The sequence below is a fragment of the Mustelus asterias genome, chromosome 6, assembly GCF_964213995.1.
Source record: "Mustelus asterias chromosome 6, sMusAst1.hap1.1, whole genome shotgun sequence".
NCBI lineage: Eukaryota > Metazoa > Chordata > Chondrichthyes > Carcharhiniformes > Triakidae > Mustelus > Mustelus asterias.
In genome coordinates this window covers 133965191-133986963 of record NC_135806.1, presented here as the reverse complement: position 1 = coordinate 133986963, position 21773 = coordinate 133965191, and the positions used below count along the sequence as shown (strand labels likewise).

General features: G+C 48.7%; 1 protein-coding gene across 4 annotated transcripts in view; it reads right to left on the bottom strand.

Moving 5' to 3' along the window:
* Window positions 1-19981, bottom strand: part of aadat (aminoadipate aminotransferase) — an 85690-nt gene extending 65709 nt beyond the window's left edge. For 2 of the 4 annotated variants that reach the window (XM_078215123.1, XM_078215125.1), the window contains exons 1-2: window positions 19386-19512; window positions 5679-5750 (exon numbers count right to left, since the gene is read on the bottom strand). In XM_078215123.1, the coding sequence (XP_078071249.1) occupies window positions 5679-5745 (67 nt within the window). In that variant the 5' untranslated portion in view covers window positions 5746-5750; window positions 19386-19512. Of the gene's footprint in view, window positions 1-5678; window positions 5751-19385; window positions 19513-19758 lie in introns of those variants that run through there. The other 2 variants (XM_078215122.1, XM_078215124.1) reach the window with 2 other exon arrangements.
* Between the last annotated feature and the right edge of the window lie 1792 nt (window positions 19982-21773).

The window sequence follows — 21773 nt, the reverse complement described above, 5'->3', positions numbered from 1 at the left end:
GTGGTGCTGGTGGGCGTAAATTTGACAGTCCCTCAGGGTTCTCACCCACCCCAATCACATGGTAATTGTACGCTGGGTGGGCAAGGCATTGGACAGGACGCCCGCCCTTGCCCCAGTTGAGGCCAATTACTCTCATCATAAGGAACATTTCCAACCCAGCCTCAATTTTTAGGCAGGCAGGAAGATTAACCTGGCCTAGGGGAAGCCAAAAAAGCTTTAATTTTTTTGGGGGGGCGGGGGGAGCCACCATCCAAGATACCCTTCTGACTCAAGGTCCTAAATGGTCCACCCTGAATCCTCAGACTGTGACCCCTGGTTCTGGACACCCCCACCATCGGGAATATCCTCCCTGCATCTACCCTGCCTAGTCCTGTTAGAATTTTATAACTCTCTATGAGATCCCCCCCCCCAACCTCATTCATCTAAACTCCAGCGAAAATAATCCTAACCCAGTCAATCTCTCCTCATACATCAGTCCCGCCATAGGTGATTAACTTTAAAATTATACATGGTTCACAACGCCTTGTATCAATTTCTTTGCAGTCCCTCAGGGTTGAAGGTGGATGGCCGATTTGTGATGCAGAGTAATGGCAACAGCGCAGGTTCAATTCCTGTACCGGCTGAGGTTATTCATGAAGGCTGCCTTCTCAAACTTGCTCCTCGCCTGAGGTGTGCTGCCCCTCAGATCAAATCACCACCAGTCAGCTGTCCCCATCAAAGGGGAGAACAGCCTATAGTCAGCTGGGACTATGGTGGCTTTACCTTGAGTTAATTATCATTTGAGAGAATGCTGTCACTTGCTGGAAAACAAAGATGTGCGGGCACTAAATCATAGAAATCATAGAAACCCTACAGTGCAGAAGGAGGCCATTCGGCCCATCGAGTCTGCACCGACCACAATCCCACCCAGGCCCTACCCCCACATATTTTTACCCACTAATCCCTCTAACCTACACATCCCAGGACTCTAAGGGGCAATTTTTAACCTGGCCAATCAACCTAACCCGCACATCTTTGGACTGTGGGAGGAAACCGGAGCACCCGGAGGAAACCCACGCAGACACAAGGAGAATGTGCAAACTCCACACAGACAGTGACCCGAGCCGGGAATCGAACCCGGGACCCTGGAGCTGTGAGGCAGCAGTGCTAACCACTGTGCCAACGTGCCACCCATAGAACATTCGCACTCTTCATGGGACTTATCATTTTACTTGGTGGGCAGAAAGTTTCACTCTGGGGGCAGGTGAGTTGAACTCACTGTACAAAAGTCAAGTTTCTCCAAATTCTCTCGGCTATTAATGTTTACCTGGAGATCTATGAATCATTGATGAGCAGAATAGTACAAACCACATAAAACCCAAGGCCCAGGTTAATGTTCTGTGGACAAGGGTTCAAATGCCACTTTGGCTGCTGGTCGATGTTAAATCCAGTTAATTAGCTTCAAAAATCTGTTCAAGTTTATTTATTAGTGTCACCAGTTAGGCTCACCGGGGGAAGAATTTAGCTAACCAGCATGCCTTTCAGACCATGGGGGGAAACCGGAGCATCCGGAGGAAACCCACGCAGACACGGGGAGAACATGCAGATTCCACACGGACAGTGACCCAAGCCGGGAATCGAACCGGGTCACTGGCGCTTAGAGGCTAACTAACCTCTGTGCCACCGTGCCACCCACACTGAATGCTTGTTTCAGTGGTGTTGAGCCATGTAACTATTATTGATTGCTACTGAAAATTAACATTCGCTAATATCCCTTTAGGGAAGAATATCTGTCATCGTTAGCTGGTTGGGCCTACAGGCGACCTCGGATCCACAGCAATGTGGTTGGTTCTCAAAGGCAATAAATGCTTGCCTTGCCATTGACATCTATATATGAATTAAAAAATAATCAGTGAGCATGATGAGGACCAGGACGAGGGGGAATTCCTTCACTCGGAGAGCTTTGAATCTTTGGAATTCTGTATCCCAGACAGCTGTGGATACTCAGTTGTTGCGGGAATTCAAATTACTAGCAGAACACACAATTAGGCCATTCAGCCCACTATGCTTATACAAGCTCTTTGAAAGAGCTATTCAACTAATCCCACTGTCCTGTCTTTCTCCCCTGTAACCTCGGCCTTCCTAAAGTACCTCGGCACTGCCCTGCATAGCCTGCAGGGGGCAGCAGATGAGGTGCGTAGGATACATTACTGGGGTGGGGGGTAGGGTGTGATGTTTGCCAATGATTTAGTGTTAGAGCATGTGATCTGTAATATCAAGGAATGGGATATAATTCCAAATCAGGGTGGTAAGAGGCTTGGAGGGGGACTTGTAGGAGATGGTGTTTCTGGACCTGCTGCCATCATCTTTCTGGGTGGTACAGGTTGCAGGTTTGGAAGGTGCTGTTGAAGGAGCTTTGGGAGTTGCTGCAGTGCATTTTGTAGATGGCACGCACTGCTGCCACTGTGCATCTGTAGTCGATGTTGAAGCTCCTGGATGGCGTGAATCAAATGGGCTGCCTTGTCTGTAGAATACCTGGTCTCTGACCTGCTCTTGTAGCGCTATAGTTAAGAAAGCTCACTAACACCACTGCTTTCTCAGGAGGCTAAGGAAATTCGGCATGTCTGCTATGACTCTCACGAACTTTTACAGATGCACCACAGAAAGCATTCCTTCTGGATGTATCACAGCTTGGCCTGGCTCCTGCTCTGTCCAAGACCGCAAGAAACTACAAAAGGTTGTGAACAAAGCTCAGTCCATCACGCAAAACTCAGCCTCCCATCCATTGACACTGTCTACACTTCCCGCTGCCTCGGCAAAGCAGCCAGCATAATCAAGGACCCCACACAACACGGACATACTCTCTTCCACCTTCTTCTGTTGGGAAAAAGATACAAAGTCTGAGGACACGTAACAACTGACTCGAGAACAGCTTCTTCCCTGCTGCTGTCAGACTTTTGAATGGACCTACCTTGCATTAAGTTGATCTTTCTCTACACCCTAGCTAAGACTGTAACACTACATTCTGCACTCTCTCCTTTCCTTCTCCCCTATGTATTCTATCAATAGTATGCTTTGTCTGAACAGCGCGCAAGAAACAATATTTTTCACTGTATCCCGATACATGTGACAATAATTAATCAAATGGTTAGATTCTCTCTTGTTGGTCATGGTCATTGCCTGGCATTGGTGTAGCGTGAACATTACTTGTCAATTGTCAGCCCATGCCTGGATATTGTCCAGCTTTTGTTGCGTTTGGAGATGGACAACAGAGGAGTCGTAAATGGTGCAGTCATCAGTGAACACCCCCATTTCTGACCTTACAATGGAGGGAAGCAGCTGACGATGGTTGGGCCTAGGACACTACCCTTGCGTGTCAACATTTTATACAAAACTGCAGCCTCTACACTGGAACTCCTCGCTGATCATGCAAGGAATTGAAGGGGCGGCACGGTGGCACAGTGGTTAGCACTGCTGCCTCACAGCTCCAGGGTCCCTCGTTTGATTCTCCCAGTGTCTGCAGGGGTTTCCTCCAGTGCTCTGGTTTCCTCCCACAATCTGAAAGATGTGCTAGTTAGGTACATTGGCCATGCTAAATTGACCCTTAGTGTCCCGGGATGTGCAGGTTAGAGGGATTAGTGGGATAAATATGATGGTGGTGATGAGGCCGAGGTGGGATTGTTGTCGATGCAGCCTCAATGGGCCGAATGGCCTCCTTCTGCACGGTAAGGATTCTAAGGACTACAACTGAAAGTAGAAAGAAACTTAAGCAAGGAGTAAGGAGGGCTAAAAGGGGTCACGAAAAAGCCTTGGCCAACAGGAATAAGGAAAATCCCAAGACTTTTTATACATATATAATGAGCAAGAGGGTAGCCAGGGAGAGGGTTGGCCCACTCAAGGACAAGGGAAGGATCCTATGCGTGGAGCCAAAGGAAATGGGCGAGGTGTTAAACGAGTACTTTGTGTCAGTATTCACCAATGAGAAGGACTTGGTGGATGATGAGTCTGGGAAAGAGTGTGTAGATAGTTTGAGTCATGTTGATATCAAAAAGGAGGAGGTATTGGGGTTCTTTAGAAACATTAAGGTAGACAAGTCCCCAGGGCCTGATTGGATATACCCCAGAATACTGAGAGAGGCAAGGGAGGAAATTGCTGGGGCCTTGAGAGAAATCTTTGTATCCTCACAGGGGAGGTCCCAGAGGATTGGAGAATAGCCAATGTTGTTCCTTTGTTTAAGAAGGGTAGCAAGAATAATCCAGGTAATTACAGGCCGGTGAGCCTTACATCAGTGGTCGGGAAATTATTGGAGAGGATTCTTCAAGACAGGATTTATTCCCACTTGGAAATAGGTGGACGTATTAGTGAGAGGCAACATAGTTTTGTGAAGGGGAGGTCGTGTCTCACTAACTTGATCAAGTTTTTCGAGGAAGTGAGGAAGATGATTGAAGAGGGTAGGGCAGTGGATGTTGTCTACATGGACTTCAGTAAGGCCTTTGACAAGGTCCCTCATGGTAGACGGGTTCAGAACGTGATGTCGCGTGGGGTCAGAGGTGAGCTGGCTACATGGATACAAAGCTGGCTCGGTCAAAGAAGACAGAGGGTCGCAGTGGAAGGGTGCGTTTCTGAATGGAGGGCTGTGACAAGTGGCGTCCCTCAGGGATCAGTGCTGGGACCTTTGCTGTTTGTAATATATATAAATGATTTGGAGGAAAATGTAAGTGGATTGATTAGTAAGTTTGCGGTCGACACAAAGGTTGGTGGATTTGCAGATGGCGATGAGGACCATCAGGATATAGATCAGTTGGAGACTTGGGCGGAGAGGTGGCAGATGGAGTTTAATCTGGACAAATGTGAGATAATGCATTTTGGAAGGTCTAATCCAAATAGAAAATATACAGTAAATGGCAGAACCCTTAAGAGTATTGATAGGCAAAGGGACCTGGGTGTGCAGGTACACAGGTCACTGAAAGTGGCAATGCAGGTGGAGAAGGTAGTCAAGAAAGCATATGGCATGCTTGCCTTCATCGGCCGGGGCACTGAGTTTAAAAATTGTCAAGTCATGTTGAAGCTTTATAGAACCTTAGTTAGGCCTCACTTGGAATATAGTGTTCAATTCTGGCCGCCACACTAGCAGAAGCATGTGGAGGCTTTGGAGAGGGTACAGAAAAGATTTGCCAGGATGTTGCCTGGTATGGAGGGCATCACCTATGAGGAGAGGTTAGAGAAACTCGGTTTGTTCTCACTGGAACGACGGAGGTTGAGGGGAGACCTGATAGAAGTCTACAAGATTATGAGAGGCATGGACAGAATGGATAGTCAGAAGCTTTTTCCCAGGGTGGAAGAGTCAATTACTAGGGGGCACAGGTTTAAGGTGCGAGGGGCAAGGTTTAAAGGAGATGTACGAGGCAGATATTTTTACACACAGAGTGGTGGGTGCCTGGAACACGTTGCCGGGGGAGGTAGTGGAAGCGGATAGTGGAAGCAGTGAGTTTTAAGGGGCGTCTTGACAAATACATGAATAGGATCGGAATAGAGGGATGTGGTCCCCGGAAGGGTAGGGGGTTTTAGTTCAGTCGGGCAGCATGGTCAGTGCAGGCTTGGAGGGCCGAAGGGCCTGTTCCTGTGCTGTAATTTTCTTTGTTCAATGTGGAAATACAGTCGAAGATGACCGGTAGTGACAGATTAGTTCCTTGACTCACTCAGCCCTCGAATTGGTGATGGTTTCCGTGCTGCACTGACTGCATTGATATATCGGGCATAATTCATGATGCCTGCAAGAAAAAATTATATATTTTTAATACATGGGAAACAATAGCAAGGCAGTCTAAAGATGTGGAGGTTAGGGGGATTAGCCATGGTCAATCCTAGAAACCTTACTGTGCAGAAAGAGGCCATTCGGCCCATCGAATCTGCACCGACAACAATCCCACCCCAGGTCCTATCCCTACAACCTCACACATCTACCCCGCTAGTCCCTCTAACCTACACATCCCAGGAAACTAAGGGTCGATTTAGCACGGCCAATCCACCTAACCAGCATATCTTTGGAGTGTGGGAGGAAACCGGAGCACCCGGAGGAAACCCACGCAGACATGGGGGAGAGCATGCAAACTCCACACAGACAGCGACCCAAGGCCGGGAATTGAACCCGGGTCTCTGGTGCTGTGAGGCAGCAGTGCTAACCACTGTGCCACTGTGCTCCCAAATACGCAGGGTTGCAGGGATAGGGTGTGGAGGTGGGTCTGGGTAAGATGTTCTTTCAGTGAATCAGTGCAGACTTGACGGGCCGAATGGGCTCTCCGGTGCACTGTAGGTATTCTATTGTTTTAAATGATGGTTTAATGAAAATTTTATACATCATGCATTTCATGAGCACACGAGTTGCCAACATGAAGTGTTTGTATAAAATGTTCCAAGTCTTTTGACATAATTTGAATGTTGGTACTTCCACAGGAGCAGGCTGAGGGTAAGGGAGCTGTTTGTGCATTTTATTTATTTATTTATTTTTCAGTTAAATTAGTGAAAAAAATCGGAGGTTTTTTTTTTCAAAACAGGAAGTAGGCCCAGCAGCAGCCTGGGAAGGTTTTGGAGGGTTTAAAAGTAGGCCGCATCTTTGAGCGGGCAGCGTCGTTAGTGGGCAGCAGAGTGAGCAGGGGACAGAGTGAGAGCTGAAGGGCTTTGGCTCAAAACGGGCTTCGGCGAGAACAGGCAGAGGCGAGAGTAGGTTTTTTCTTTCCCAGAAAGTTTATTCTTGTTTTAGAGTTAAAAAAAATGCCAGGCAGGATGTTGGAATGCTCCTCTTGCAGGATGTGGGAGATCAGGGAGACCTCCGGTATCCCTGACGACAGCACCTGCAAAAGATGCATTCAGCTGCAGCTGCTAGCAAAGCGTGTTAGGGAACTGGAGAAGGAGCTTGATGGCCTCCATCAAATCCGGGAGAATGAAAAGTTTATAGACAGTAGCTTTAGGGAGATAGTTACACCTAAGCAGCAGAGCACAGGAAATTGGGTTACTGTAAGGAGAGGAAATGGCAGTGTGAAAGGACAGGCAGAGCAGGGTTCCCCTGTGGCCATACCCCTCCACAACAGGTATACTGAATTGGATATTGTTGTGGGAGATGCTTTACCTGGGACAAGCTGCCACACCCGGAACTCTGATACTGAGTCTAGTTCTACAGCGCAAAAGGGTGGGATGAAGATGAGAGCAGTAGTGATAGGGGGCTCAATGGTCAGAGGTACGGACAGGAGGTTCTGTGGTCGGGACAGAGACTCCCGCATGGTTTGTTGCCTCCCAGGTGCCAAGGTCAGCGATGTCTCTGATCGCGTGCACAGTGTTCTAAAGTGGGAAGGTGATCAGCCAGATGTCGTGGTACACATCGGTACCAATGACGTGGGAAGGAAGAGTGAGGAGGTCCTAAAGAGTGAGTACAAAGAGCTTGGAAGGAAGTTAAAAAGCAGGACCCAGAGGGTAGTAATCTCAGGATTGCTACGTGAGCCACATGCCAGTGAGGGCAGGAGTAGGATGCTTGGGCGGATGAACACGTGGCTGAGGAACTGGTGTAGGGGGCAGGGTTTTCAATTCTTGGATCATTGGGAACTCTTCTGGGGCAGGTGGGACCTGTACAAGAGAGACGGGTTACACCTAAACTACAAGGGGACCAATATACTTGCAGGGAGATTTGCTAGTGTTATTGGGGAGCGTTTAAACTAGATTTGCAGGGGGGTGGGAACCAGAGTGCCAGAGCAGATAGTGGAGCAGGGGTAAAGAGACAGGTTAGTTCAAGCAAAATCACAAATGGAAGGGTAGAGTGTGGTGGAAATAATGTTTTGAGGTGTGTCTATTTCAATGCCAGGAGTATTGTGGGGAAGGCAGATGAGCTGAAGGCGTGGATAGACACGTGGAAATATGACATTATAGCCATGAGTGAAACTTGGCTACAGAAGGGGCAGGACTGGCAGCTCAATGTTCCAGGGTTCCAATGTTTCAGACGGGATAGAGGCAGAGGGATAAAAGGTGGGGGGGTGGCATTGTTGGTCAGGGAAAATGTTACAACGGTACTCAGGCAGGATAGATCAGGGAGCTTGTCTACAGAGGCCCTATGGGTGGAGCTGAGAAACAAGAAAGGTATGACCACATTAATGGGGTTGTATTATAGACCACCCAATAGCCAGCGAGAATTGGAGGAGCAAATCAGCGGAGAGATAGCTGACAACTGCAAGAAACACAAAGTTGTGATCGTAGGGGATTTTAATTTTCCACATATAGATTGGGACTCGCATACTGTTAAAGGTTTAGATGGGGTAGAGTTTGTAAAATGTGTTCAGGAGAATTTTCTACATCAGTATATAGAGGTGCCAACTAGAGAGGATGCGATATTGGATCTCCTATTGGGAAATGAGTTAGGGCAGGTGATGGATGTGAGTGTGAGGGAACACTTTGGATCCAGTGATCATAATGCCATTAGTTTCAACCTGATCGTGGATAAGGATAGATCTGGTCCTCGGGTTGAAGTTCTGAACTGGAAAAAGGCCAAATTTGATTAAATGAGAAGGAATCTGGGAAGTGTGGATTGGCACAGGCTGTTCTCTGGTAAGGATGTAAATGGAAAGTGGGAAGCCTTCAAAGGAGAAATTTTGAGAGTGCAGAGTTTGTATGTTCCTGTCAGGATTAAAGGCAAAGTAAATAGGAATAAGGAACCTTGGTTCTCGAGGGAGATTGTAACACTGATTAAGAGGAAGAGAGAGTTGTACGAAATGTACAGGCAGCAAGGAACAGATCAGATGCTCGAGGAGTATAAAAAGTGCAAGAAGCTACTTAAGAGGGAAATCAGGAGGGCTAAAAGAAGACATGAGGTTGCTTTGGCAGACAGAGTGAAGGAAAATCCAAAGAGCTTCTATAGGTATGTTAGGAGCAAAAGGATAGTGAGGGATAAAATTGGTCCTCTTGAAGACCAGAGTGGTAGACTGTGTATGGAACCAAAAGAGATGGGGGAGATACTAAATGGTTTTTTTGCATCCGTATTTACTGAGGAAACGGGCATGGAGTCTACGGAAATAGGGCAAACTGGTAGGGAGGTCATGGAACCTTTACAGATTAAAGGGGAGGAGGTGCTCGCTGTCTTGAGGCAAATCAGAGTGGATAAATCCCCAGGACCGGACAGGGTATTCCCACGGACCTTGAGGGAAGCTAGTGTTGAACTTGCAGGGGCCCTGGCAGACATATTTAAAATGTCAGTATTCACGGGGGAGGTGCCGGATGATTGGAGGGTGGCTCATGTTGTTCCGTTGTTTAAAAAAGGTTCCAAAAGAAATCCGGGAAATTATAGGCCAGTAAGTTTGACGTCGGTGGTGGGCAAGTTATTGGAAGGTGTGATAAGGGATAGGATCTACAAATATTTGGATAGACAGGGACTTATTAGGGAGAGTCAACATGGCTTTGTGCATGGTAGGTCATGTTTGACCAATCCATTAGAGTTTTTCAAGGAGGTTACCAGGAAAGTGGATGAAGGGAAGGCGGTGGATGTTGTCTACCTGGATTTCAGCAAGGCCTTTGACAAGGTCCCTCATGGGAGGTTAGTTAGGAAGGTTCAGTCGCTAGGTATACATGGGGAGGTAGTAAATTGGATTAGACACTGGCTCAATGGAAGAAGCCAGAGAGTGGTTGTGGAGGATTGCTTCTCTGAGTGGAGGCCTGTGACTAGTGGTGTGCCGCATGGATCGGTGTTGGGTCCATTGTTGTTTGTCATCTATATCAATGATCTGGATGATAATGTGGTAAATTGGATCAGCAAGTTTGCTGATGATACAAAGATTGGAGGTGTAGTGGACGGTGAGGAAGGTTTTCAAAGCTTGCAGAGGGATTTGGACCAACTAGAAAAATGGGCTGAAAAATGGCAAATGGAAGTTAACGCAGACAAGTGTGAGATATTGCACTTTGGAAGGACGAACCAAAGAAGAACGTACAGGGTAAATGGTAGGACTCTGAAGAGTGCAGTTGAACAGAGGGATCTGGGAATACAGGTACAGAATTCCCTAAAAGTGACGTCACAGGTGGATAGGGTCGTAAATAGTGCCTTTGGTACATTGGCCTTTATAAATCGGAGTATCGAGTATAAAAGTTGGAGTATTATGGTAAGGTTATACAAGGCATTGGTGAGGCCGAATTTGGAGTATTGTGTACAGTTTTGGTCACCTAGTTACAGGAAGGATGTAAATAAGATTGAAAGAGTGCAGAAAAGGTTCACAAGGATGTTGCCGGGACTTGAGAAGCTGAGTTACAGAGAGAGATTGAATAGGTTGGGACTTTATTCCCTGGAGCGTAGAAGATTGAGGGGAGATTTGATAGAGGTGTATAGATTTTGATGGATATAGATAGAGTGAATGCAAGCAGGCTTTTTCCGCTGAGGCTAGGGGAGAAAAAAACCAGAGGGCATGGGTTAAGGGTGAAAGGAGAAAAGTTTAAAGGGAATATTAGGGGGGGCTTCTTCACGCAGAGAGTGGTGGGAGTGTGGAATGAGCTGCCGGATAAAGTGGTAAATGCGGGGTCACTTTTAACATTTAAGAAAAACTTGGACAGGTTCATGGATGAGAGGGGTGTGGAGGGATATGGTCCAAGTGCAGGTCAGTGGGACTAGGCAAAAAATGGTTCGGCACAGACAAGAAGGGCCAAAAGGCCTGTTTCTGAGCTGTAATTTTCTATGGTTCTATGGTACATTACAGCAGTGGCTACACTTCAAAAGTGCTTCATCTGAGGCAACACAGACATCCTGAGGTCATGTCAGAAACTAAAGAAATGCAAATTTTCCTAATTGGAAAGGCATCAAATCTTATTTGCTGATGCGCGATTAAATCACTCGGGTGGCTAGATTGTACCCGGGAAATAAAGGCTTTTATTACTAACAAGAATGGAGCACACTATATACAATACAATCCTAAACTAAAGGGTCACCAGGCAGTGCAGTGACCTTTATACTTCCCCAGGTAGGCGGAGCCAACTGGAGTGTACCACAGAACAATATCAACAGGTAGAACAGCCCAACCCTAACCCCAACAGTGACAACAGTAACATATCTACAAACACCCATAGTGCTGACCATCCATGGCTCAGCACTCATAGTGGTAACCAACTATGGTTCACCACATTCACCCCTCCTTTAAAACAAAGGCCGGCGGGGCAAAAACAAAAACAGAACAACTGTTCATATATTCACAAGTTCAGTCGTATTGGAGGACCGCACCGTCTCTGCGACCTCCTCAACACTGGCGGTAACGCCGGTTCTGGTAACCGTGGTGACCTTCTCTCCAAGGCAGTGTCCAGTGACTCCTCCAGTTCCTCACGGGCAGGTGGACCACGAGGTGGCGACAATCTGCTGGACTTGAGCACGCCTCGAGGTGGTGACAATCTCCTGGACTCAGGCAAGCTGTACACGGGAGTAAGAGGATTAAGTGGTGGTCCCGATACTGCCCGCACCATGTCAGGAGGGGAGATAAGGGTCGGGGGGTCCCTAACTAGGAGTGTGGAAGCGACTGGGGTTTCCAAGTCACCTGCAGGCGCCAGATCTCTAATAGAGACCGTGTCCTCCCGCCTGTCAGGATATGCCACATAGGCATATTGAGGGTTGGCGTGGATGAGATGGACCTGTTCAACCAAAGGGTCGGACTTGCGGGTCCTAACATGCCGCCGCAGGAGGACAGGTCCTGAGTGCGTCAACCAAAATGGCAATGAGGTCCCAGAGGAAGACTGCCTAGGGAAGGAAAACATCCTCTCATGTGGAGTAGTGTTGGTTGCCGTACACAGGAGTGAGCGGATAGAATGGAGCGCATCAGAGAGTACCTCTTGCCAACGGGAGACTGGAAGACCTTTAGACCTCAACGCCAGTAAGACGGCCTTCCAGACTGTAGCATTTTCTCGGTCAATCTGTCCGTTACCCCGAGGGTTGTAACTCGTAGTTCTACTTGAGGCAATCCCTTTTGAGAGCAGGTATTGCCTCAAGTCGTCACTCATGAATGACGAGCCCCTATCACTGTGGATATAGCTGGGGTAACCGAACAGGGTGAAAAGATCCCGTAATGCTTTGATAACCGTGGCAGTGGTCGTATCAGAACAGGGAATGACAAAAGGGAATCGTGAGTACTCGTCAATCACATTGAGGAAGTACACATTCTGACCTGTCGAAGGAAGGGGGCCCTTGAAGTCCACACTCAGTCTTTCAAGAGGGCAAGTGGCTTTAATGAGGTGTGCCCTGTCAGGTCGGTAGAAGTGCGGTTTGCATTCAGCACATACCTGGCAGCTTCGGGTTATTGACCTGACATCATCCACTGAGTAGGGTAGATTCCGGGCCTTCACGAAATGGAAGAGCCGAGTGACCCCCGGATGGCAGAGATCATTGTGGAGGGCCTGTAATCGATTGTCCTGCACACTTGCACATGTTCCACGCGACAGGGCGTCTGAGGGCTCATTGAGCTTCCCTGGAAGGTACATGATATCATAATTGTAGGTGGAGAGTTCGATTCTCCACCTCAAGATTTTATCATTTTTGATCTTAGCCCGTAACGTGTTGTTGAACATGAACGCCACGGACCGCTGGTCCGTGAGCAGGGTGAATCGTTTTCCCGCCAAGTAATGGCGCCAATACCGAACGGCCTCCACAATGGCCTGGGCCTCCTTTTCCACCGCAGAGTGCCGAATTTCGGGGCCTTGGAGGGTGCGAGAGAAAAAGGCGACGGGCCTGCCCGCCTGGTTAAGTGTGGTGGCCAGGGCGAAATCAGATGCATCACTCTCCACCTGAAAAGGGATGGACTCATCAACAGCGTGCATCGTGGCTTTCGCGATGTCGGCTTTTATCCCTTCAAAGGCTAAGCGAGCCTCTGTTGCTAGGGGAAAGGAGGTAGACTTGATGAGCGGACGGGCTTTGTCCGCATAATTGGGAACCCACTGTGTATAGTATGAAAAGAAGCCTAAGCATCTTCTCAGTGCTTTGATGCTAGTGGGCAGGAGAAGTTCAAGGGGGGGACGCATACGGTCTGGATCAGGGCCAAGGACCCCGTTTTCCACCACGTATCCGAGAATTGCTAGGCGGCGCTTGCGAAATACGCACTTTTCCCTGTTGTAGGTCAGATTCAGGCGAGACGCAGTGCGTAAAAATCTAAGGAGGTTGGCATCGTGGTCCTGCTGGTCATGGCCGCAGATAGTGACGTTATCCAGGTACGGGAAGGTAGCCCGCAGCCCGTTCTGGTCCACCATTCGGTCCATTGCACGCTGGAAGACCGAGACCCCATTCGTGACACCAAAGGGAACCCTTAAAAAGTGATAAAGACGACCATCCGCCTCAAAGGCCGTGTATTTTCGGTCCTCTGGGCGAATGGAGAGCTGGTGGTAAGCTGACTTCAAGTCAATGGTGGAGAACACCCGGTCCTGCGCAATCTGGTTGACCATGTCAGATATGCGCGGGAGAGGATACGCATCCAGCTGCGTGCACCTATTAATGGTCTGACTTTCGTCTATGACCATCCGGGGTTTGTTTCCAGTTTTAACCACCACTACTTGCGCTCTCCATGGACTAGAGCTAGGTTGAATGATCCCTTCCCTGAGGAGCCGCTGAACTTCAGATCGAATAAAGATCCGATCCTTAGCGCTGTAACGCCTGCTCTTGGTTGCGATGGGCTTGCAGCCTGGCACGAGGTTCTCGAATAAAGATGGTGGGGTGATTCTGAGTGTCGAGAGGCTACACGTGGAGCACGCTGGGCAATTTGGAGGCTGCTGTTCTCCCACTTAAAGTGGAGGGAGTGGCGCATCGTACTGCAGGGTTACACTCCTCAGGTGGACCATAAAGTCTAGTCCCAGGAGCATCGGAGCGCAAAGGTGCGGTAACACAAGGAGCCTGAAGTTCTCGTAAACTGTGCCCCGCACCGTCAGGTTGACCACGCAGCTCCCTAGCATGGTAACAGACCGGGACCTCGACGCCATCGAAATTGTCTGTCTGACAGTCCGTACTCGGAGACCGCACCGTTTCACGGTGTCAGGGAAGCTCTCCATGCTCCCGCTGTCAAACAAACAATGAATTTGGCGTCCATTTACCTCTATGCCCATCATGGACTTGTCGAGTCTGTGAGGCTTGGCCTGGTCCAGGATGATTGACGCCACCGTTGGGTCTTGGGTGCAACTGCAGGCAGCTGAGATGGTTGATGAAGATGACCCCTGCTGGTCGTCTGCGGTCGGTGCTGACCAAAATGGCTGCGCCCATGGATCGCACGTGGTCGGAGCCGCTAAAAGTGGCGGCCCCTGCAGGTCACACGTGTCTTGCGTCTCCGTCGTCAGGAATGGCGGCGCTCTGGAATCGCACGTGGTGGAAGACCTCGAAGACGCTGGAGACAAGGAGCCAGGCTCTGGAGAATCACACGCCGCGCTGCTATGTTTGGAGTGTGGTTTGGTCCTGCAGACTTTGGCATAATGCCCTTTCTTTCCACACACGGAGCACAATACCGTTCTAGCTGGACATCGCTGCCGAGGGTGTTTCGCCAATCCACAGAAGTAACACCGCGGGCCTCCTGGAGCTGCCGCCGTCATCAGGTCCGAGGTTGGAAACACAATTGCGCAGTTTTTCGGAGCCGCTGAATAAAGTAGAGTCGGTGGCTGTACTTGCCACGATGTTCCCACATGGTCGGTGGGGTACGTTTCTCGACTTCTGGAGGCCGTTTCCATGGTGTCAGCTAATTCTACTGTCTTAGCGAGGTCTAGATTACCTTGCTCTAGCAGCCGAAGGCGAGGGATTGAGTTTAGGAGTCGGGAGATAATGCTGCAGCTTTATAGGACCCTGGTTAGACCCCACTTGGAGTACTGCGCGCAGTTCTGGTCACCTCATTACAGGAAAGATGTTGAAGCCATTGAAAGGGTGCAGAGGAGATTTACAAGGATGTTGCCTGGATTGGGGGGCATGCCTTATGAGGATAGGTTGAGGGAGCTTGGTCTCTTCTCCCTGGAGAGACGAAGGATGAGAGGTGACCTGATAGAGGTTTACAAGATGTTGAGAGGTCTGGATAGGGTAGACTCTCAGAGGCTATTTCCAAGGGCTGAAATGGTTGCTACGAGAGGACACAGGTTTAAGGTGCTGGGGGGTAGGTACAGAGGAGATGTCAGGGGTAAGTTTTTCACTCAGAGGGTGGTGGGTGAGTGGAATCGGCTGACGTCGGTGGTGGTGGAGGCAAACTCGTTGGGGTCTTTTAAGAGACTTCTGGATGAGTACATGGGATTTAATGGGATTGAGGGCTATAGATAGGCCTAGAGGTGGGGATGTGATCGGCGCAACTTGTGGGCCGAAGGGCCTGTTTGTGCTGTGGCTTTCTATGTTCTATGTTCTAATATACGATGAGCTGATTCCCGCCACGAACGCATCTCGGATCAAGTCGTTCGTATACTGGGCCGCCGACACTGGCTTGCAATTGCAGGCTCTGGCTAGCTGCTGGAGTTCACCCAGGTACTGTTCTGTCGTTTCGCCGGGCTGCCGCCGTTGAGTGGCTAGAAGGTGTCGAGCATGGATCTCGTTTGGCGGTTTGTTGTACCGTTTCTTAAGTAGTTCGATGGCCCCTTTGTAGTCTTGGGCATCGCGGATTGATGAGTATACAGTGTCGCTTACCCTCGCGTGGAGGACCCCAGTCTATCGGCGTCGTTTTGAATGGCTGTTGAGGCATCGATGTAGTCTTGAAAACACTTTAACCAATGGTTGAAAGTGTTCGACGCTCCTGCTGCACGTGGATCTAAAGTAAGCCGATCGGGTTTCCACATTTGCTCCATGGTTTTTTAAAATTTTGTTCGTAATAAAATTGATGCGCAATTAAATCACTCGGGAGGCTAGATTGTACCCGGGAAATAAAGGCTTTTATTACTAACAAGAATGGAGCACACTATATACAATACAATCCCAGACTAAAGGGTCACCAGGCTGTGCAGTGACGTTTATACTTCCCCAGGTAGGCGGAGCCAACTGGAGTGTACCACAGAACAATATCAACAGGTAGAACAGCCCAACCCTAACCCCAACAGTGACAACAGTCACATATCTACAAACACCCATAGTGCTGACCATCCATGACACAGCACTCAGTGGTAACCAACTATGGTTCACCACATTTGCCCTAACGATTCTTTGTGGTAGCAAGTTCCACAGTCTAACTACTGGCTGAAGAAGTTTCTCTAGAATTCCCTATTTATTTCACTGGAAATTAATTCTGCAGGCTTAGCGTGCAGGGTCGTCATTGTGAATTATGCATCTGTACCTTCTTGACCAACCTGGGGTTTTGACCAGGGTTTACTGGGCAGCAGTGATCTCTGTACCTCGGGAAGTTGGGAGTCACAGGCAATCTACAGCAGGCCCCTGGAAGCACAGGAGACGTATCATCAGCCCGGGACCTTCACAAATCCAGGGGCAACAAATGTGGTCCAACAGCAGTGTCCTCTCCCAAGACAACTTGCCCAACATTGAGGCACAAATCTCTTCAAACCAGCTCTGCTGGACGGGTCATGTCCTTGGTCTGCCTGACACCTGACGCCCAAAACAACTGCTCTACATGGACCTTTGTCACGGCAGGAGATTCCCAGGAGGACAGCTAATATGTTTTCGAGACCTCCTCAAAGCATCCCTGAGGAGAAAGGAACATCCCCACCAACACATCAGTGCCCCTAGCTTGTGACTGGCCACTTGAGAAGACACCAAGCTCATTGAGAGACTTCATCACAGAATCTGGGGGAGGCGATGGCCTAGTGGTATTATCGCTAGGATTAATCCAGAAACTCAGCTAATATTCTGGGGACCTGGGATCGAATCCCGCCACAACAGAGGGTGAAATTTGAATTCAATAAAAAATATATATATGCCTGGAATTAAGAATCTACCGATGACCATGAAACCATTGCCAATTGTTGGAAAAACCCATCTGGTTCACTAATGTCCTTTAGGGAGGGAAATCTGCCATTCTTACCTGGTCTGGCCTACATGTGACTCCAGAGCCTCAGCAATGTGGTTGACTCCTAATTGCCCTCTGAAATGGCCTAGCAAGCCACTCAGCTCATGGGCAACTAGGGATGGGTAATGAATTCTGGCCAGTTAGCGATGCACATGTCCCACGAATGAATAAAAAAAAGAATTGTTAAGAGGCAGACATGCAGATGCTGACACGATGGGTCAAATGTCTCCCCCTTCTGCGTCGTAACAATTCTGTGATTAGAAAAGTGAAAAAGCGAAGTTGAGGTGTTGGAGGGAGCGCACAAACCTTGACACAAACCCATCTACACAGCCCTTCAAACACCACCTGCCCGGCATGTGACAGTGTGTGCAGTCTGCGCACTGGACTAATCTCAACCAAATCAGGAGCCAGACTGGAAGCAAATCATCGAGGGACTGCCCAAGGAGAAGGAAGGACGACCCCCCATGATCCCTCAAAACCACCTCCCCACCCCTCATTTTCTGAGGAGTACGCCTCTTCATACATTCGACCAAAACACACAATTTCCAAAATTACCGGCATTGAAACTCATTATTAAAATAACGAGGGGCACAGATCAGCTAGATAGTCAACATCTTTTCCCAGTGGTAGGGGAGCCTAAAACTAAAGGGTATAGGTTTAAGGTGAGAGGGAGAGATACAAAAGGGTCCAGAGGGGCAAGTTTTTCACACAGAGAGTGGCGAGTGTCTGGAACGAGCTGCCAGAGGCAGTAGTAGAGGCGGGTACAATTTTGTCTTTCAAAAAGCATTTAGACGGTTACATGACTCGGATGGGTATAGAGGGATATGGGCCAAATGCGGGCAACTGGGACTAGCTTATTGGTTAAAAAATGGACAAGTTGGGCCGAAGGGCCTGTTTCCATGCTGTTAACCTCTATAGCTCTAAATATACATCCACAAGGAGCAGATCTTTGAACCTTCTGTACGCATAATGAGGAGGCATTGAAAATGGGGCTGGTTAACTCAGTTGGTTGGATGGCCGACTTGTGATGTGGAACGATGTTAACGAAATGGGTTCAATCCCCGTACCAGCTGAGCTTATTTATTGTTTCATTAAGGATCACTCATGAATATGTGGTGACCCTGAGGGGAGGTGATGGCCCAGTGGTATTATCGCTAGATTATTAATCCAGAAACTCAGCTAATGTTCTGGGGACCTGGGTTCGAATCCCGCCACGGCAGATGGTGGAATTTGAATTCAATAAAAAGAAAATATGGAATTAAGAATCTGCTGATGACCGTGGAACCATTGTTGATTGTCAGAAAAACCCATCAGGTTCACTCATGTCCTTTAGGGAAGGAAATCTGCTGTTTTTACTTGGTCTGGCCTACATGTGACTCCAGAGCCACAGCAATGTGTTGACTCCCAACTGTCCTCGGGTGACTAGGGATGGGCAATAAATGCTGGGCAGCATTGAATGAATAAAAGAAAACACCACCTCAAAAGGGGAAAGCAACCTATGGTCATCTGGGACTATGGCAACTTTACCTTTTATTCATTGAAGCAACTCAACCTTGCCCCTCGCCTGAGATGTGGTGATCCTCGGGTCAAAATCACCGCCAGTCAGCCTATGGTCATCTGGCATGGCGGGGACTTTACCTTCCCTTTTAATGTTTTAAAGCTTTTACTGCTTCCTTAAAGTACCAAACTTGCTCCCAAAACCAAATTCAAAATCCAATCTAATCCAATTCATGCATTCCTACAAGATGAGACATTGCACCCCATCTATGGCTTGCTAATAGCCAAACTATTTGTTTAAAGTTTATTTATTAGTGTCACAAGTAGGCTTTCATTAACACTGAGGGAGAATTTAGCAAGGCCAATGCACCCTAACCAGCACCTCTTTCGGACTGTGGGAGAAAACTGGAGCACCCGGAGGAAACCCACGCAGACACAGGGAGAACGTGCAAACTCCACACAGACAGTGACCCAAGCCAGGAATCGAACCCAGGTCCCTGGAGCTGTGAGGCAGCAGCGCTAACCAGAATCAAAGGGTGGGATTTTCCAGCTTGCCCCAAAACCGGAAAATCCTGCCCGCGGTCAATGGACCTTTGCACAGCGGGCGTAACAGGGAAAATTCATCCCATAGAATCCATACAGTGCAGAAGGAGGCCATTCGGCCCATTGAGTCTGCACTGACCACAATCCCACCCATGCCCTATCCCCGTAACCCCAAGTATTTACCCTGTTAATCCCCCTGACACTAGGGGACAATTTAGCATGGCCAATGCAGCTAACCTGCACATCTTTGGACCGTAGGAGGAAATCGGAGCACCCGGAGAAAACCCCCGCAGACATGGGGAGAATGTGCTAACTCCGCACAGAGTCGGGAATCGAACCCGGATCCCTGGCGCTGTGAGGCAGCGGTGCTAACCACTGTGCCACCCAAAGTTAAAATAAAATCCTCACCTGGGTAAGCACTTCACAATGGACAGTAGTAACAGCTGTGCCTTGGTCAGAGTGTATGCAACCCCCTCCCACTGGCCAAACTTTCTCTGCTTCTCAACGCATTGCAATGATTCCCTTTTCAATGCCAGGCGGGGAGCCCTCCCCCTGTGAGAGTGGGTAGTGATTGGGCAGAGGGCTGAATCCTCCCTCCCCCGCACACACTCAGCCATTGCCAGCCTGTGTTTGTGGGGATGTGCTGCCGAGTCTGGTTACTGGTGCCCTGAGCTGTCACTCACACACACACTGAGACACCCAGAGACTGACCTCTCGTCCAAACAGGAGCTTTCACACCGAGGCCACCTTCCCCAGTGCAGACAGACACTGTTTAACTCACCGTTCCGCGACATTGCGCTGCCTCTCTGGCTGAGCGTCCACCTGGACAGAGGGAGGGGGGAAAGGTACAGCGAGTCCCGGCCGCAGCGAAGCTCTGCTCGGCGCTGCGCTGCCTCATCCGCTCCGCTCCGACTGCGCTCCAAGCGGGCAATCGCTGCTTCAACACCCAAAGCTCGACTCACAATGGTTACTTCTCCCTTCCATTGACTTATCCCTGCAATCCGCACAGCACAGATTTGGGTGGAGCAAATGCTTTATTCTTAAAAAAAGACCTTTAGAATCAAATATTTGTTTTCTACTTTATCTTTCAGGACTGAGATCAGGAAGAATTTATTTACTCAAAGAGAGCTGCGAACCTGTGGAATTTTCTACCACAGAAAGCTCTTCGGGCAGCAGGGTGGCACAGTGGTTAGCACTGCTTGCCTCACGGCGCCAGGGACCCGGGTTTGATTTCTGGCTTGGGTCACTGTGCGGAGTCTGCGTGTTCTCCCCGTGTCTGCGTGGGTTTCCTCTGGGTGCTCCGGTTTCCTCCCACAGTCCGAAAGACGTGCTGGTTAGGGTGCACTGGCCATGCTAAATTCTCCCTCAGTGTACCCGAACAGGCGCCGGAGTGTGGCGACTAGGGGATTTTCATAGTAACTTCATTGCGGCATTAATGTAAGCGTACTTGTGACTAATAAATAAACTTTACATAGAGTCATAGTGGTTTACAGCATGGAAACAGGCCCTTTGGCCCAACTTGTCCATACCACCTTTTTTTTAACCACTGAGTCAGTCCCAATTGCCCGTGTTTGGCCCACATTCCTCAATACCATCTTACCCATGTAACTGTCTAAATGTTTTTCAAAGACAAAATTATACCCGACTCGACTATGTTCAAGAGGGAGCTGGACTTGGCCCTTAAAGGGATCAAGGGGTATGGAGAGAAAGCGGGATATATTGACTGGGACTCACTTAGTGCTAGGGGCATGGATGAGACAGAGTTTGTAAGGAGCATCCAGGAGGGCTTCTTGAAACAGTATGTAGATAGTCCAACTAGGGAAGGAGCCACACTAGATCTGGTATTGAGGAATGAGCCTGGCCAGATGGTTGATGTTTCAGTAGGGGAGCAGTTCGGGAACAGTGACCACAACTCAGTAAGCTTTAAGGGTACTGATGGATAAGGAAAAGTGTAGTCCTCAAGTTAAGGTGCTAAACTGGGGGAAGTCTAATTACAACAATGTTAGGCAGGAACTGAAGAATGTAGATTAGGGGCAGATGTTCGAGGGCAAATCAACATCTGGCATGTGGGAGGCTTTCAAGTTTAAGTTGATAGGGATTCAGGACCGGCACATTCCTGTAAGGATGAAAGATAAGTATCGCAAGTTTTGGGAACCTTGGATAACAAGAGATATTGTGAACTTAGTCAAAGAGAAAAAGGGAGCATTTGTCAAGGCTAGAGGACTGGGAACACATGAAGCAAGTGTGGAATACAAGGAAAGTAGAAAGTAAGGAGGGCTAAAAGGGGTCATGAAAAATCATTGGCCAGCAGGATTAAGGAAAATCCCAAGGCTTTTTATACATATATAAAGAGCAAGAGGGTAGCCAGGGAGAGTGTTGGCCCACTCAAGGACAGGGGAGGAAATCTATGTGTGGAGCCGGAGGAAATGGGCGAGCTATTAAATGAGTACTTTGCATCAGTATTCACCAAAGAGAAGGACTTGGTGGATGATGAGTCTGGGAAAGAGTGTGTACATAGTTTGAGTCATGTTGAGATCAAAAAGGAGGAGGTATTTGGGTACTTGAGAAAATTAAGGTAGACAAGTCCCCAGACCCTGATGGGATATACCCCAAAATACTGAGAGAGGCAAGGGAGGAAATTGCTGGGGCCTTGAAATAAATCTTTGTATCCTCACTGACTACAGGGGAGGTCACAGTAAGAAGTCTCACAACACCAGGTTAAAGTCCAAAAGGTTTATTTGATAGCAAAAGCCACTAACTTCCGAAAGCTTCTGAAAGTTTACCCCAGTCCAACGC